At 41.6% G+C, this 15,820-nt stretch overlaps 5 protein-coding genes across 5 annotated transcripts in view; 4 read left to right on the plus strand and 1 right to left on the minus strand.

The window, feature by feature from the left end:
* The window catches only part of RB195_008117 (uncharacterized protein), a gene marked incomplete at both ends in the record, with an annotated part of 15,060 nt that extends 4,550 nt beyond the window's left edge, over positions 1 to 10,510 (plus strand). The window contains 8 exons of the mRNA XM_064194483.1: positions 3,173 to 3,288; positions 4,097 to 4,211; positions 4,271 to 4,387; positions 4,448 to 4,534; positions 4,732 to 4,821; positions 4,882 to 4,917; positions 8,967 to 9,058; positions 10,465 to 10,510. Coding sequence (XP_064045630.1) covers positions 3,173 to 3,288; positions 4,097 to 4,211; positions 4,271 to 4,387; positions 4,448 to 4,534; positions 4,732 to 4,821; positions 4,882 to 4,917; positions 8,967 to 9,058; positions 10,465 to 10,510 — 699 coding nt within the window. Of the gene's footprint in view, positions 3,289 to 4,096; positions 4,212 to 4,270; positions 4,388 to 4,447; positions 4,535 to 4,731; positions 4,822 to 4,881; positions 4,918 to 8,966; positions 9,059 to 10,464 lie in introns of the transcript that reaches the window.
* On the plus strand, positions 259 to 621 carry RB195_008118 (uncharacterized protein; the record flags this gene model as incomplete). The annotated part of the gene is made up of 1 exon (XM_064194484.1): positions 259 to 621. One exon carries the CDS (start codon positions 259 to 261, stop codon positions 619 to 621), a length of 363 nt encoding a protein of 120 aa, XP_064045628.1.
* On the plus strand, positions 1,770 to 2,210 carry RB195_008119 (uncharacterized protein; the record flags this gene model as incomplete). The annotated part of the gene is made up of 1 exon (XM_064194485.1): positions 1,770 to 2,210. One exon carries the CDS (start codon positions 1,770 to 1,772, stop codon positions 2,208 to 2,210), a length of 441 nt encoding a protein of 146 aa, XP_064045629.1.
* A 19-nt stretch (positions 10,511 to 10,529) lies between the features above and the next one.
* On the plus strand, positions 10,530 to 11,480 carry RB195_008120 (uncharacterized protein; the record flags this gene model as incomplete). The annotated part of the gene is made up of 4 exons (XM_064194486.1): positions 10,530 to 10,576; positions 10,637 to 10,738; positions 10,864 to 10,951; positions 11,394 to 11,480. The coding sequence occupies 4 exons, from the start codon at positions 10,530 to 10,532 to the stop codon at positions 11,478 to 11,480; spliced, it is 324 nt and encodes a 107-aa protein (XP_064045631.1).
* A 3,991-nt stretch (positions 11,481 to 15,471) lies between these two features.
* On the minus strand, positions 15,472 to 15,798 carry RB195_008121 (uncharacterized protein; the record flags this gene model as incomplete). The annotated part of the gene is made up of 1 exon (XM_013438112.1): positions 15,472 to 15,798. One exon carries the CDS (start codon positions 15,796 to 15,798, stop codon positions 15,472 to 15,474), a length of 327 nt encoding a protein of 108 aa, XP_013293566.1.
* Between the last annotated feature and the right edge of the window lie 22 nt (positions 15,799 to 15,820).

Here is a 15,820-nt window from a genome sequence, read left to right on the forward strand (position 1 = left end):
GGCCTCCAGAAATTTGTGATTTTTTTAAAAATCTATCTTTTATTCATCATGCGAAACTTATTAAATTGGTCAACAATATAATCACCTTTGTTAGCGACGAGTTCGAAGCTGGTAGCTGGAGAAGAACGCAAACGGCCATTCATGTCATCGAAGTAGACGAAGGTTTCATTCGTCATGGAATTCTTGAGCAGACGAAACAAGTGATTGTCATGGAGAGCTGAGTCAAGCAAGTATTGAGGATGTGGTACCGTGTCCCAAATGACATCTTCGATTTTCTGTTATGTGTGTTATGTCGAGCGTTGTCGTGGAAGACGCCCTCCTCGGGGTGTTTGCCCGATTTGGCTTGTGTTGGCTGGTCTTCTTCCCTATAGGAACCGCACGGCTCGATGTAAGTTGTACTCGTTTGATGCCCAACTCTCATTATCAGTAAACAATCCTGTGGAAATTTCTTCCGATACAGGAAGAGAAGCAGAGACCTACAGATGGATAAACAAGTGTATCGCTCATGATCCACGCATCTCTCTCATCAATCAAAGTCAGTCGCGAGGCTACGTGGTGCGTCCTCAATGGGCGGATAGGAGGGCTAGTCGCGGACCAAAAGCGACATTGTGCCTGAACTGAGACGCGGGCTGATTCAGGGGACGGACTCTCTGTTTCTGCTGTGCCAGGATTGACTCATGACATTCTTGTGTTCCACACGTCGGTGCTATCAAAAGCCTGCAATCAACTGGGAGGGACAAAGGAGGCGGTTTGAAGTCGTCTCCAACAAATAAGCTCCATTTGTCTGGGAATTTACTCTGGAAAGACGCAACGTTCTATTCCCACAAACCCGTGGGAATAGAGGGCTGCAATCTACCCATGGGTTTTTTTTACGCACGTCGAAGTAATAGGAAAGACTCCTATGACTCCGGAGGATAGCCTGGTACGGTGGCGACAAGAAAAACGGAAAACGAACGGAAAAAAAAATCATCTAGGCTACTAAACAAAAAGGACGCTCTATACTTTTTACTCACCTACGCTTGCATCGGAAGAGGCCATCGAAGATCTGATAATGCAAGCCAGGAAGATTGGGTACATTGTCATCAGAATGACCGAGATGAGACGCTATCACCTACTTAACCCTATATATGAAACCGAAGAAGAACTGTTCTTAAGAGCATGCGACAATAGAGGAGTTGGTAGCGTTGATGTCCTCGTCAACACGGGTGTGGGGGAAGACACATCGACTCTTTCGAACAAATTGCGATTCAAGTCGGACGTCTGCGGATGAGAAGATGTGTGCCGACGCTAGCTTTGACTATCCTTGTCGCTTGTCATCTGACATCAACCTACGAAGAAGTCTAAACTTTCTATATGGGCCTAGAGAAGTTCTTCAAACAGTACCTTCTGCAAGGTCATTGTTTTCAACGCTAAATTTAGCCTAGAAGAACGCCTTTGGAACTACAGATTGAGACCCACGTTGTACAGTGGAACGAGCAGTAGGAGGCTTTCCAAGTTTGTCTTATCAGTTAAAATCATCTATAGAAACTCGCAGTTCCAAGACCCCTCGTCTCTACGCTGGACGTGGGAGTCACCCAGTGGAGGGGATCGTAATGGTTCGTAATGGTATTGAGCACATCATTTTCGGTAAAAGTTTCTTCCTGACAGATGTCACTGTTGTGCCAAAGTTCTATAGGGGGATCGGACCATCGCGTCCTCCGAGGAGGATTTTCCTTTGAGAGACGTTAATCCCTCGAAACTCTTGAGGTGATACGCGAACGTGGAGTAGAATGAGTTGCAGACAACCAAGAACTTACGTCCAAGTTCGCAAGGCTTTGCAGAAGAAAGACTTTAAAGAGAGAAGAGCAAGGGAAGTGTTGGCTGATGCTGCAGAAGCGGGAAAAAGCATTCGCTATGCCCGTCGAGACTTCGCCAATCGCAAGACTGCTCTCCGGAACCCAAGAGAAAATCATCTACGATTTTTACTCTGTCGTTTTCATCATTTTGACAGCCACGTCGGCTTTGTTCCATCTGAGGGAAGATGGACATGTCATTCTCGAGGTTCTCCCGTGCGAGTTACGACATGCTATCATGTCGGCAAGAAATCGTGGGCACCCTCTCCGGAAAGAATAAGGTCAGAACATCTAGAACATCTAAAGAACCATTTGCTAGTACTTGTCAACACTGGCAAGACTCTTCACACATTACTTGTCGCAATGCAAGGTTCCTAAACTGTGGAAGACCAGTAATACCATGCTCCTGTTAAGAAAGAAGACACACAAAATATCGGGAACTATCGCCCAATCTGCTTCTTGTCTGTCATCTACGAGCTCTTCACAAGAGTGATCCTAAACAAGATAGAAAGAACATTGGATGAAGGACAGCCAGGCGAGCAAGCAGGGTTTCGAAAAGGGCTCATTACGGTTGACCACATACACACCACCTCAAAACTTACAGAAGTATCGCGAGAGTAGAAGATGCCGCTGTGTCTCACTTTCATGGATTTGAAGAAGACCTTCGACTAAGTTGAGACGGAAGCGTTCATAAAAGCCTTGGAAATCCAAGCCGTCCTTACTCACGACATAAAGGTGCTTCCAGAGTTCTACAGTAACTTCACAACCGGAATTTCGCTATTTTACAATGATTTCGTAATGGACGTGAAGGATGGAGTTCATCAGAGTGACACAATTTCACCCGAAATATTCAGTGCCACTTTCGAAAAAAAAACGAAAAAAAAAAACGAAAAGTTGGAAACGGACGACATGGGAGTGAAGTTTGATGGTTGACAGCTACACATCTTCGGTTTGCTGATGAGATCGCTCTGATAACGTCTAGCACCAGCCAAGTGGAACGAATGCTGACCGAATTCGACGAAACATGTGGATGCATCGGTCTTGAGCTGAACCTGGAAAAGACGATGTTCATGCGAAACTTATGGCTCCCGGATGTCCCGTTTATGCTCACCGGAACGAACATATCGGAGTGCACTAGCCGCGTTTATTTGGGTCGGGAAATGAACATGAAGAACGACCTAATCTTCGACCTGGACAGGAGGAAATGAACGTCTCAGGGGGTTTGTGAGTGCATCAAGGATGAAGTAAAGAAGACCAGGAACACCCGGCTCCGTGCTCACCTCTTTAACTCCACCGCACTTTCTGCTTTGAGCTATGCATAGAAAACCTTCGCACTTCGCATGCAGGAAGAAAATGTCGTGTCCCACGCGAAGGGAGAAGCCATTGGGCGACTCTGGGACGGAATCGGATGCAAGGATTACTGGCGCCCGTTCGACCAGTTCAAGCAACAGCGGGGGTAAAGATCGTCTAGGTAAGGTAGTCGCACACCATTCGTCATGGCATGCATGAGTTAATTACTAGATAATTAATTAATAGAGTTAACTACTAGATAATTTACTGTCGCATACCATGACGAATGAAATGCGATTACCTTACCTAGATCACCTTTACTTCCGTTGTTCTTTGAACTGGTCAAGCGGACGCCAATAATTCTTCCATTTATCTCGATTACCAGAGTACTCCATTCCTCTGTAACCGAGAGCGTGGGGACGATCGACGGTCAAATTTGTTTTTCGGTCACACTCCAATATTGCATTTTGGGTGCTCCTTGGAGTTTTCCGCAGTCCAAAGATGTCTAGACGGAGATTTATCTTTGAACATAGTTTTTCTTTTCTCGAATTGAGTGAACCAGCACTGGACGGTGCGAATTATAGTGGTGAGCTCTCCCAATGCTCTCCTGACTATTGACGAGATTGCAGTGCCGCGGTGCCTTTGCTAAGGTGATTCCTCTCTTTTGAAATTGACCCTGTGTTGAAGCCGAGGAACAGCATACACCTTTATATAATCCTTTGGAAGAAACTCCATACGTAGAGGGCATTGATTAATGTTTACAAGTTTTGCTTTGTTCAAATCTTTTTCTCAAAACGTTTTCCTCAACTTACTACTACGGTTGGAATGACGAACCACTAGATTCTTGATAAGTAACTTTATGGTATATATAAGTATATATAAGTATATATATACATGTAACTTACAACTCCACGTCTGTGCACTGTGATATTTTTTCACTTTTACTCTTATTATGGTAAACTATAGTTTTTAAGCAATCCATCTATATGCAAAGATTATGTTGGAATGATTGTGGAGCATTTTAATAGCCATGTACGATATGGGGCTGCAATGGCACTTGGAATTGCCTGTGCTGGCACTGGATATAAGGTTTGACGGTGAAATTCATTTCTTGGCTCAGTCTGACATTTGGTCTTATAATCTTGCAGGAAGCAGTTTCACTGCTTGAACCACTCCTTTCCGCCAAGGAGAACTATGTAAGGCAAGGAGCTGTCATTGCTCTTTCCTTCATTTACGTACAACAGATTGACGTTAGTTGCCCAAAGGTTGTTCCATCAAAATATTGGTTCCGTATCGAGGATTTATGTTTGTTAGTACGAGTGTAGGTTGGCGAATTCCGCAAGCAACTCACTAAGATGACCACTGAGAAAGGGGAAGACTCTATGGCTAGATTTGGAGCGATCATTGCGCAGGTAATTTATTGAAATGTCAGTATGAAGGGTTCATAGAAAAGCAGGACAGAAAATGTGGAAGGAAATTTGAGAAAGAATTGAATTGTTTGGAGGATTGTCAGAGAAGATCGTGTAAAGATTATTTTTGCAAGAATATCTTAGTTTTAAAGAAGTCTTCTATTTGTACTTAAGTGTAATATAATACATAGGTATTTTAGGGGATTCTTGATGTTGGTGGGCGCAATATGACTATTGCTCTGCACAATCGGTCAGGCACAATGGATATGGCTGGAGCCGTAGGAATGATGGTATTTCAGCAGTTTTGGTATTGACATTCAATGGTTCCATTCATTTCTCTGGCTTGCAAGCCCACCTGCTTGATTGCGCTAACGAAGGATCTTCAGGTAGTGTTTTCGTTGGTCCTCTCACAGTTAACCATATAACTTTAATTTATTTTTGCCACCATTTCCAAAAGAAAGTATGTCATTTTAAAACGTAGACACAACGTGATTATGAGGTGATTTGCAAGGTATAATTTTTTTTAAAACTTGAAACGGCGGGGGGAGTTTTCTGCCTTAGAGGGGGCTTTCTGCTTCATAAGCGAGTTGTGTCGTGCTTGTGTAAATCTGAACCCGTTCTGTTTGATCTTCGGCTACAACTCCCATAGTGTATGCATGCCGTTGCTATTTTATTATCTGACGCTACATCTCTTCTTAATTGCCTATCAACGCCAATTGGGCTCAGATCTCCCTTCACCTTTCTTTCACCGTCCAGATCTTTCTTTTCCGCCCAGATGGTCCTCTTCAGTTCCAGCCCGTATCCTCCAGGCAGCTTTGAGAAGGCCATTTGATGGTCTTCATGTGATGTGACTAAGGACTTTTCTGCCTTAGAAGACGGGGAAAGATGTTGGTATTTTCCACGTGTCATCCGCCGGCACATCAATCCGTTCTGCCTAAAATTCTTTGGTATGGCATATCGAACATAAGTGACCGAGAAACCGACTAAGCAGCTTTTCTTCTACGTCATCGATCTTCTCCATCATGTAGGCAGGCTGCTCAACCCTCCGATCTCTACATCATACCAGGTGAAGAGCGGATAAGTAAAATTGCAGCCTGTCTTCGTTGGTGATGAGCGTCGTTTATAAGGAGTTGATTGCTGAATTGACTTTAGCGCATTTTCGCAGAATATCTCTCTCGTAGCTACCGTCTTCTTGAGCATGCAGCCCAAAGTTGAACAGGAAGAGCTCTTTCGGAGCGGGATGCCTTACTCAATATTGACACCGAGAGAGGCAGTGGATCCGGCAGGACTTGTTCTCCGATTCGTGTCATCATATCGAATGAACCTATCCGAAATTTCATTTTCGCGAAGCGAGTTGAAAACGCAGTCTCGCTGAGGAGAGTAGAAAGCGGCTACGGCTGATGTTCTTGAAAGGTAACTGGATTTGACAATGACATTCTTCACTAATTCTTGGTCTCCAAGACGATTAGCGGTTCTAGTGGAGAGGAAATATGTCTCCACGAGTCAGTTCATACTTAACCGATGATCTTCGACACCTCAATCCCGGAGGAAATTAGGGATTTAACGGTTTTTGTGCGAACTGTATAGTCTCTACCAGATTTCCGTTCTTTTTTTTTAAATAAAGACAATGATCTGTGTAAACATTCTTTTTGGTGGCAGCGGAGCAACGGAGCACGAAGATTGTGCTGATTTTTGACGAATGTCCCGTAGAAGTTGACGAGGCCGAGGCAGACGAGTAGCTGGCGTACTTAAACCCAGCTTGATCACAAACGCAACTTAATTGATTTCAATCTACAGTGAAGCACTTCTCCAGACGAACACGGAGTTCATGGTTCTGAACTCTCCGAAAGACGGCTTTGAGATGTGTTGTGTTCGTCGATAGTTCTACCACTGGTAATGATGTCGTCGAGATCGCTAGTAAATACATGCAATCCAGCAATTAGGGTGTCGATTTGTTGCTGGAAGATGCCTGCTGAAGACTACACTGCAAAAAGGGCAGACGATTAGGACGATGGAGTGCTCAGTGTGGGTTGAATGTTAGCATCGCCGTCGTGAGCCTTCATCCACTTCCAACTGGGGATACGCTTCGGCGAAGTTGAGCTGAGAGAAATGGGATCTTCTATTCAGCTTCTCAAAAATGTCTTCAGGGGTTGAAAGCGGGTGTTGGTGCTGTTTGGGTGCGTGTAAGGAGGGTCCCGGCGGAATTTCGAGCATTTCCCTGCTAGGTTATAATTCACTATCTACTGAATTGTTTTTGAGAATCTTACACATCCACTGCAATTTTGTGATATGAGGTGAAGTTGTAATCGTGCCAGAAACAAGAGAAATCCTCACGTGAAATATGAGATAAGGATGTGTCTAATAGCTTTATATTACGTATATAAAAATCTTCGTTAAAACGAAACATTCCACCTTTCAAAACTAACGGTAGTGAGAATTATCGTTATTCTGTAACTCCCCAAGCTTTCTTATCGCCTCATTTATTTCAACACCTCTATGTCTTTGACTTCTTGGAACTTAAAGAAAGAAAAATAGTTTAAATTTGATGAGATTTCTAGACATTCTGAAGGAAATATAAACACAAACCAGGTCCCTTTATTAGAACTCCATACAAAATCCTATGTACTTCTATCAAACTCTGTTATTTTCTGACTTATTCGGTAATTTCGACAACTCACACTACTCTTCTTTGCATATTTCCTTCTCATTGCGGAGTTCTTTGCGTCTCTGTGGGTAGATAGACATATAAGACGGTTGTCTGCGTGTCTGCGAATCCGCAGGGACCCTCTTTACCGTTCTCCGTGCTGTTTGAGTGCGTCATTCAGTCCTGATGAGAATTCAGCTCAGAGTCGGACAGATCTATTTCTCTTCCGAACAGCGACGCTAGATGCTGCCCATAAAGAGTGGTCGACAGGCGAGAGTACGTTAAGAACTAAACAGTACCTCTCCTGAGAAAGAGACATGCTCTTCCGGAAGGCAGGTTTGGCTTCCGCCTTAGGTATAAGTTCCTTACCTCCGATTTACACTGGCATCCCAGTTTTGGCGCAAACCCTGTAGTAAAATGCTCCTATATGTGCAAAATGAGCGAAGACCGTGGTGTATTATTACTCCTTATTCAACAATGATGTTCGATCCAGTGGATCTCAGCAGCATTACATAGGCCATGCAGCAGTTTCGTCTTCACGAGTGTGCATCGATGTTCAGTTTACACCCGATCAGGTTTCCACTGGCGGATTTAAACGTTATAATGATATTATTAAGTTCGGGCGACCGATTGCTATTCATTCCTTGTTGCTCAGTAAGGTTACATAAGATCCGTTGCGCATCAGCTCTTCTCCAAATATATATATATATATATATATACATATACGACATGGAGTGCACTTTCTGTACAAGCGGAGCGCCACTTAAGAGGTCAGCGAAGAGATTCGCGTTTTTATCGTGTTCTCAGATGAGTGGGTGAAGTTGCTTACATGTTAAGTTCGAGCAGTTCTTTGTGCGCCTTCACCACATCTTCGAAGGAGATCTCGGAAATCTTTCTCGGTAGCACGTGGTTTGTAAGATGTGCGTACATGACGCGTCTACTCTAGTAACAATGACGCAGGCTTTTGTTATCGTCAAGTGTGGGCCTGTCCTTGGAAATGACTCCCTCGTATATTTGTACTGTAGATCGAACTTCGTTATTCGGATCGTTGTTGAAGTTTTCAGATGATGAGCATGATTTTGAACTAACGAAATGAAAATAAACCTGCAACCGAATGGTCGCTTTGAAGCTCAAGTTGAGCAGGGTTGTAGTTGTAGACTGTTTTCTGACAAATTATAGTATCGTATCATTGTAAGGGGTCTTCTTCTGGGTTAGCGCTGATTTCGATCGAATTGTGTGCATTTCGCCGGAAATATGGTGCACATCAGTTGCAAGTTCGTTGTCTAGTTCTATTTGATTCAAAGTATAGAATTCGATATATTTCCACTTCTCTAGTATTCTGTTGCGGAAGCAAAATTAGTTTGAACGCTCTTGAAGAATAAATACTCGAATGAAAAGGTTAGTGTACGATTGTTTTTATTGACGCTCTGAAAATTATATAATAACTGTTATATAATTTTCTAGACACCTGTAAATGGACTTCACCCCAGTCAGCATAAACTTGTATAGTCGTGTATGACAACATTAAGCAAAAGTATTTTAACTGGTTGTGTCGTATAAAGCGCCAATATTTTTTTTGCACAGGCTAAGATTAGAGTGTGGAAAGTAGAATCGAAGTTCGTCTTCGAAAAATGTATCGAACTTCCTAGAGTTCTTCCAGCATTTCAAAAACAGTGATAAACGTAAATATGTGAAGTGAATGTACATATGAGAAGACATACAATATCTTCTCATATGTCTCATTTTGACAACAAGCGTAAAACTTTAACACTCATTTTGTATCTTGTTAAGATGCCGAAAATTGAATTCAAATGTAATGCCCGAGCATCGCTGTTTGCATATCCGCCCCCGCTTGAATCGAAGAAGAGGAGGAACACGAAAAGGTGATTCATATATATTTCTTTTCATTTCAGATTTCACATTTTTTTCCCAAGATTTTCAAAACAATGACAAACGTAGATATGTGAAGGCATACAACGGCTTCTCACTCTCACATTTCCATAACAAGCGTAAATTTCAACAGTCATCTTATATTTTGTTCTTATATCTAGTGAGTGCTGAAATCTTGACATTCATAGAGGTAGATAGATTATTAAAATAAATTTGAAAGGTATGACAACGTTTTAGCCGTTTAAATTGTAAAAGGCTTCTTATTGTACTATGTTCCTAATCTAAAATGAACTTGTACATTAACCTGTGAAACATTTTTAGTGTTAGCTTACTCTAATTCAAATAAAACTAGGAAGTTGCAAAAAACGGCGGCATGACTGCATTTTCTGGGGCAAACTCTTACTCAAACTAATCTCAAACTCAACATTTAAATTCCATTTAATCCACTTTCAAACTACTGAAATCTATGCTATACTAAAATCTTCATCTCTAATAGTAGTCTCAAGTTTTTATCTCTTTCGCAAAAATTTGACTCAGCAGGGTGTTGCACCTGCGTGATCTCATTTTCACATTATCAATACTTTGTACATTTTCAAACAAAATGTTGATTATTCCATGTTACTGTCCTACAACTGAAGCGTAATATATTTTGTGATGTATGTAATTACTTAATATTATTTAATGTAATATTTTCTAATGTGTGTAATTATTTCATACAACGTAATATTTTGGTCTGGTTGGTATCCTCCATTTAATACTGCCCAACCCAAACTCCCTTATGACCCAATTCCCTAGCAACGTCCTCCCTCTAAAAATGATCACGCAACAATGGTAGCATAGCGGAGAGTGTCCTGAACTCGCTACCGAGTGCTTTTTGGTTCGTTTCCACGTCGCCTTTTTGCATTTTTTTCTGCCCGCTTTTGTATGAGTTATGACAAAACACTGAACCCTGGAAAAGTGATAGACCTTGGCGCAGCACCTCAACACATGTAACTTGGTAAAAATGTAATTCAATAAACCATCCTCACGGATTGCGCCGTGAGATGATGACAAGTGATTCGTTGCATCGCGCGGAACCATCAATAGAAAAGGGAAAAGTGGTAGACAACGTTACGGATGTGCTGCCAGTTGTCTAAAAACGAAGGTTGGAAGGAGTTGAACATTTGGATTTAATTGATAGAGTAAAAGATGCAGACCATATGGATTGGAGATGAACAAGAATTAGTGAAGAGAAGTGTAAAGGAATACAGAAGAAATTTGTCTCTGTTCCTATACTTCAAATCATGTCTGAAAGGAAATTATGAAAAGGGAAAATTGTAGTAATACTATATTTGTGATAGTATGAAAAATTAAGTTACATGTAACATTTGTTTTCAGATATTTTCAATTTCTGTTTCAGGTGGAGACTGCAGTTTTGTCAATTAGTCATAAAAAAAGGCAGCTAAAAAAGGAACAGAAGAAAGAATGGAAATTGATGAAGATTCACCAAAAATAGTTAAAGAAGAAGAGAAGTTAGTTTATGGTGTCATTTGAGGGAAGACTGCCTTTTATTCAGCATTCATTTTCTTTAGGAAAACTGTGCCAGATAGCGAATCACCCACTCACAGCATCTACGACCCTGCAAGGGTGGTTCGTCTTCAATTAAAGACAGTGTCTATGTTGGAAAACTCGAGGTGTATCTTAAATCACTGGCGTATTAAGTGTTCATTAATTCTTCTCACCGGATTTTTTTTCTTGAAAATAGACATTCTGATTTTTCTACAACCTTTCTTTGCATACATCACTTATACTGCTACAGGTATAAGCCAGTGAAGTCAATAATATACGGTGGAATCATCATGTTGCTTAACAGAACACCCGATCAGAGGGCCGAAATGGTTGCGCAGGTGGAGTGGATAAGTACTTTTTGTCGTTTTCAAAATTTAAAGTGTGGATGTAACAAATACTCATTGACTGCTCTAGAATCTACTTTTGTAGTTTGATGATACGCAGTGAATTGTAGTTGTAGTGAATTGTAGTTGTAGTGATTTTTTGTCCCTTCTCATTTTCGTGAAGTCAGTTTTCGTATTTGGCCACTTTCTTCTCTAGAAGTGAGATATTACAGAAAAAAAAGGAGAGCAATATGCTAGAATTAGTTTATGTAGCTAAGTTGAACAATTTGTTATTCGAGAAACACGGTGTTGAAGAATGGTGGATTGCTCTATTCTTGTAGTCTCTGCTACTTTCTTAGGAATTTGTAGTTTTAGGGCATATTACAAACATTTCACATTGGTTGTGAAGGAAAAGATTTTTGCGTAAGTGAGATTGTACTTCTTCAAACATGTTTAGGATGTTGCCGGTGGAACCACCTTGGATCCTGCTGCACCCGAGAAACAAGCACATTCGTCTTTTGAAATAGATCTCAAGGATAACTAGTTTTCTGTTGTTCTCATAATTCTGTGACATTCTAATTTTGGCTGAGTAGTGGTTTGTTTTAGCTCGATATTCTGCTGAAGTGATTATTTATTCATTGTTTTCCCCACTCTTGTTGTTTTGTACCTAAACAAAAACGAATAATGAGATGATTTGTACGAACGAAGAATAATAGCAAATTTAACGGCAATCGATCCTGATGCGGTTATGTTGCCCAGTCTTCTGATGTTCAACTTGCTGTAATGGGAGCAGGTAATACTTCGTTCTATTCTTTTCACAAGCGTGAGTTCCCTATTGGCTTCTACTCATATTAGCGATATATTAACTTTTGTTGTGAAGCTAAAAATTGATCAACTCGCGAGTCTTGTGCTTTCACTGATAGCATGCTAAGGGCAGTAAGGCAATGGAGCAGTGACAAAACTTTAAGACAATGAACCAAAACTTCAGAAGTCTCGATCACGTGCAAGAGTTACTCCTTGGCTACTACTCTTGCGGGTGAGACGAGTAGCATTAAGTTTTTATTGAAGGAGTTTGTGTAGAAGTGCGACCAAGACCCGGTAGTCCTCTTTTAGTGCCTGATCGGGTGAAAAAGAGGTGAACCCTGCTGCAGCTGCGCTAGAAGTGACGGTGGACCCTCAGCTGCGATCGAGAAGGGACCATCGCTAGCTTCACTCGAACTGCAGGGATCTGTGGAGCTAGCGAGAAGCGTATCTCGAACACAATCGCTAACTCAGGCGCCGCCTCTATAACTGCACAAGGGTTTGCGTCGTTCTGACTCGACCATATTGCGTGGGATCTTAGATGCTTACAGCTCTGTTCCAACTTATCGTATCAAATTTCTGCTTCAGTTTGTTTTATTTCCCCTGGCAACATCAGCCTTCGTGGATTCGCGAAATTACTTCGAAGCACCTTTTTCTGATCTTTGATGGATCTTACACATGAATGTTATAAGAACCAAAGCGCAAAATTCTCCAGAGTTCTTGTTCCAAATCACATTTGATTGATTATGGTGTGTGGTTTCAATTAAACAAAAGGTGTACTCAGAAATGGAGAAAGCTCTCGAGGAATAAATCATCGCTGTAGTTACGATACGCAGCACTTAATCCAGAAATTATCCTCTAAGGCAGATCTATTTAGTTAGCCATATGCAGTTTGGAAATGCCTATTTCATTCAATCTTAAAACAGGCATGTTTGGAATTTCATCCCCAACTTAGTGCAGATAAGTTAACAAAATTATCTTTTATCAAGAATAGAGACCAATAAAAATGCCGGAAAGTAAAAGGGGGTGTTATCGCAATTTGTGCAGGGATTACTTTTGCTGCAGACTCTGAGAAGCCAGAAAACAGTTCAAAGGCATCACCCCACGAATCTGAGGTGGTGCAGATTTCAGGTGGAGTATTCGTATACAGGATGGGAGACTACGGAGAGGGAGGTATTCCATCCATTTCTTGCTAATTGCCCTAAAAAACGGCCCGGAAGATGCGGCGCCGCACAAGACTGGCGCGCTCCAATCGAACCTCTTGTACAAAATGGTGCGCCAAAACGAATGAAGCCGTAGCCGTTTTTTACGGCAATTAGGAAGAAATGGACGGGATCACCCACCTCTCCGTAGTCTCCCATCTTGTATACGAATACTCCACCTGAAATCTGCACCACCTCAGCTTCGTGGGGTGATGCCTTTAAGCGTATACAGTCGTCATTTTCCCCTCTGAACAAATATCACCGATTTTTTTCGTATGGATTTTTCATATTTCCATCACCTTTCAAATAACTTCAAAGTGCTTCATTTTAGATGAAATTCGGTTTCCATTGAAATCCCTCAAATTTATTCCCACATTTATGGACTACCCTATGTCACCATTTCCGTTAGTCTCATACTGTTATTTTTGAGATCAAATGTAAATGGAAGATATTTTGCATGTAATCATGAAGGAAGACGCCGCCATAAAAAATGTTGACCTATGTTCCAATCTCACAGAGTTTGTCTACAAGATGAAATAAATGTTTCTTTCCATAATGCAAACACATGGAATTCAAGGGATTAGATGAGACTCAAGAATTGCAAATGTGCAGTTGTTTCTAAAAATAAATTATGAGATAAAAATAGAGCTATGAAATGTTGAAAATTTCAAACTCAACGAGAGTTTACGCCAAATTGTGAGCTATTACAAATCAAGCTTGAAATAAAAATTGTCTACTGATTACGAAGTTCCCTTTAAACTTGGAGTTCGTAATGTTATGATAGCGATGTTGACCTTGTTGCGACCTATTCCAGTTATCGGCCAGAGGACACAAGAGCACGTAATTCGGCGTGAGATGAAAAGTCGACGTGATTTTATTTCCAAAATGTCCTCTCGAGTACTTTTGCTTCCATCTTTCAGAGCAAGATCGAAGAAATAAAGAAGTGAAGCAGCTTTTGGTTTTCCTTTATTGTCATGTACAAATCTTTCTCATCACTCTGTTCTCGTTTATTCTGTCGTGAAACAAATAAGTTCGGAAAATGACAACAGCCAACATTCCGTGATGCATTCGTGTATCAGTTTAATTATCTTTTCATTACCTTGCAGAAAGATTTGTTCAGGTATCCACACTACAACTTAATAAAGAACGTATTTGAAACCTTTTTTTTTTTTTTTTTTTGAAGACGTTAGCCAGTTACTGCAGTTAAGGAAGAAGCGAATAATTTAAGTATGAGCTAGAAGAGAGAGAGTGCAGTAAAAACAGTTGCAGTAATCTAATAATCTCGAAATGATATGAATAGGGAGGGAATAATCTCTTTTTTGCTTGTGGCTTTTGCGGCCGATAAACATTCAATCCAAAGGCCGCGACAGCGCGCCGCAACTACTTCCCTACACTCCGCGGTGTGATAATCCATGCCATATACTCGAGAGCGCCGAAGTTCGGTGGGTACATATAATTTCCAAACTGGACTCCTGCACAGCTTAAGCATAACACGCTCAAGGTATTGGAGTACACAGTTGGAATACAACTGTCAAATACAAATTGACCTTAAAGGCAGCATACCACGAATCTGAGGTGACATGCTGCCTTTAAGGTCAATTCGACGTGGCTAGAAAATCTGCGGAAGAAGCTGGAGATGGGGTTGTAGACTGTGGAGTCCGGATGTTGCTGCTCATCTCTCCCCAATTGTCGTAAAAAGCGGGTGAGAACAGCCTTAATATGTACGAGGTACGTTAGAACGCGGCTCTGTGTATGTACACGTTTTGGTCCCTTCAGCATCCCATTCATTGGTTTTACTTAAATAGGCTGGTGAGGAAACCTCACTAACCCTCGACTGCTCGCACGTATTTGCGTCGGATGCATAAGCGTGGCGCGTTGCAGCTGAAATCGTCGTGGAATATGAATAATAATATTTTTGAAGACGATTTCGGTTGCAACGAAGCTTGCTGTTTGCTGTTGACGTATGCTTTTTTGATGATCCCCTGACAATGGAAATGTGTTCAAGTATTTGCACTACATAGTATGATATGGTCAGTTGGACACATCATGAGCAGGGGATAGTTGCTGGACGCTCCGTCTTTGCAGAAATTGCAGAAAACAGCTATATTTGAACGCTTGTGTCCAGTTTTATTTTTGACATAAAATCACTAGAATGCTATGAAACAAAAATTTCATTTCTGGAGAAGAGTGATCTTATGTGCAAAAACATGCCCGAACAGAGCATGAAACTTTATCTTTTTCTTTAGAAGATTGATATTCCGATTGTGCTGCACATGTAATACTCTACTCATTTCTCGTGATTTTACTTTTTTTTTTAAATTGGACCTCGTTTAATAATGACAACACCTTTCTACGTTGAACCTTTCTCTCGGGCTTCATTCTCACGTTTCGTGTTTTAACACTGTATTCTCATTTGTCCTTTGTGCAGTAATGTTTTTGCTGTAATAAGTTCCAGTGAATCTAGATTCATTGCCATGTAGTAAGAAATTGCTCTGCAATCGTGTTGTGTGGCGAGTTTTTGAGAGGTGACGTTCAGCGGCGTGTTCCATCCTCGAAGAACACACCTCCATCTATAGAACAGTACTTTGGACAGACACCACGCTCTCCCGGCGTTCCAGGCTGACCAGGGTTACCTGGCGCTCCTGCTTTTCCTGGAGGTCCAGGGGGCCCTTTTGGTCCAAGTGGTCCTGGCATTGCATCGTTTCCGGGGGCACCTGGGTTTCCAGAAGCTCCAGGTTCCCCTGGTGGACCGATAGGACCTGGCGGTCCTGGTCTTCTTTGTGGGCACTGTGCGGATTTCCGGGTCTCCCTGGATTCCCTGGCATTCCTGGTGGTCCTGCTTGCCCGCCTGTGCAGCATGCCTGGCAATTACCATAGCCGG

The sequence above is a fragment of the Necator americanus genome, chromosome III (assembly GCF_031761385.1).
Source record: "Necator americanus strain Aroian chromosome III, whole genome shotgun sequence".
Lineage (NCBI taxonomy): Eukaryota > Metazoa > Nematoda > Chromadorea > Rhabditida > Ancylostomatidae > Necator > Necator americanus.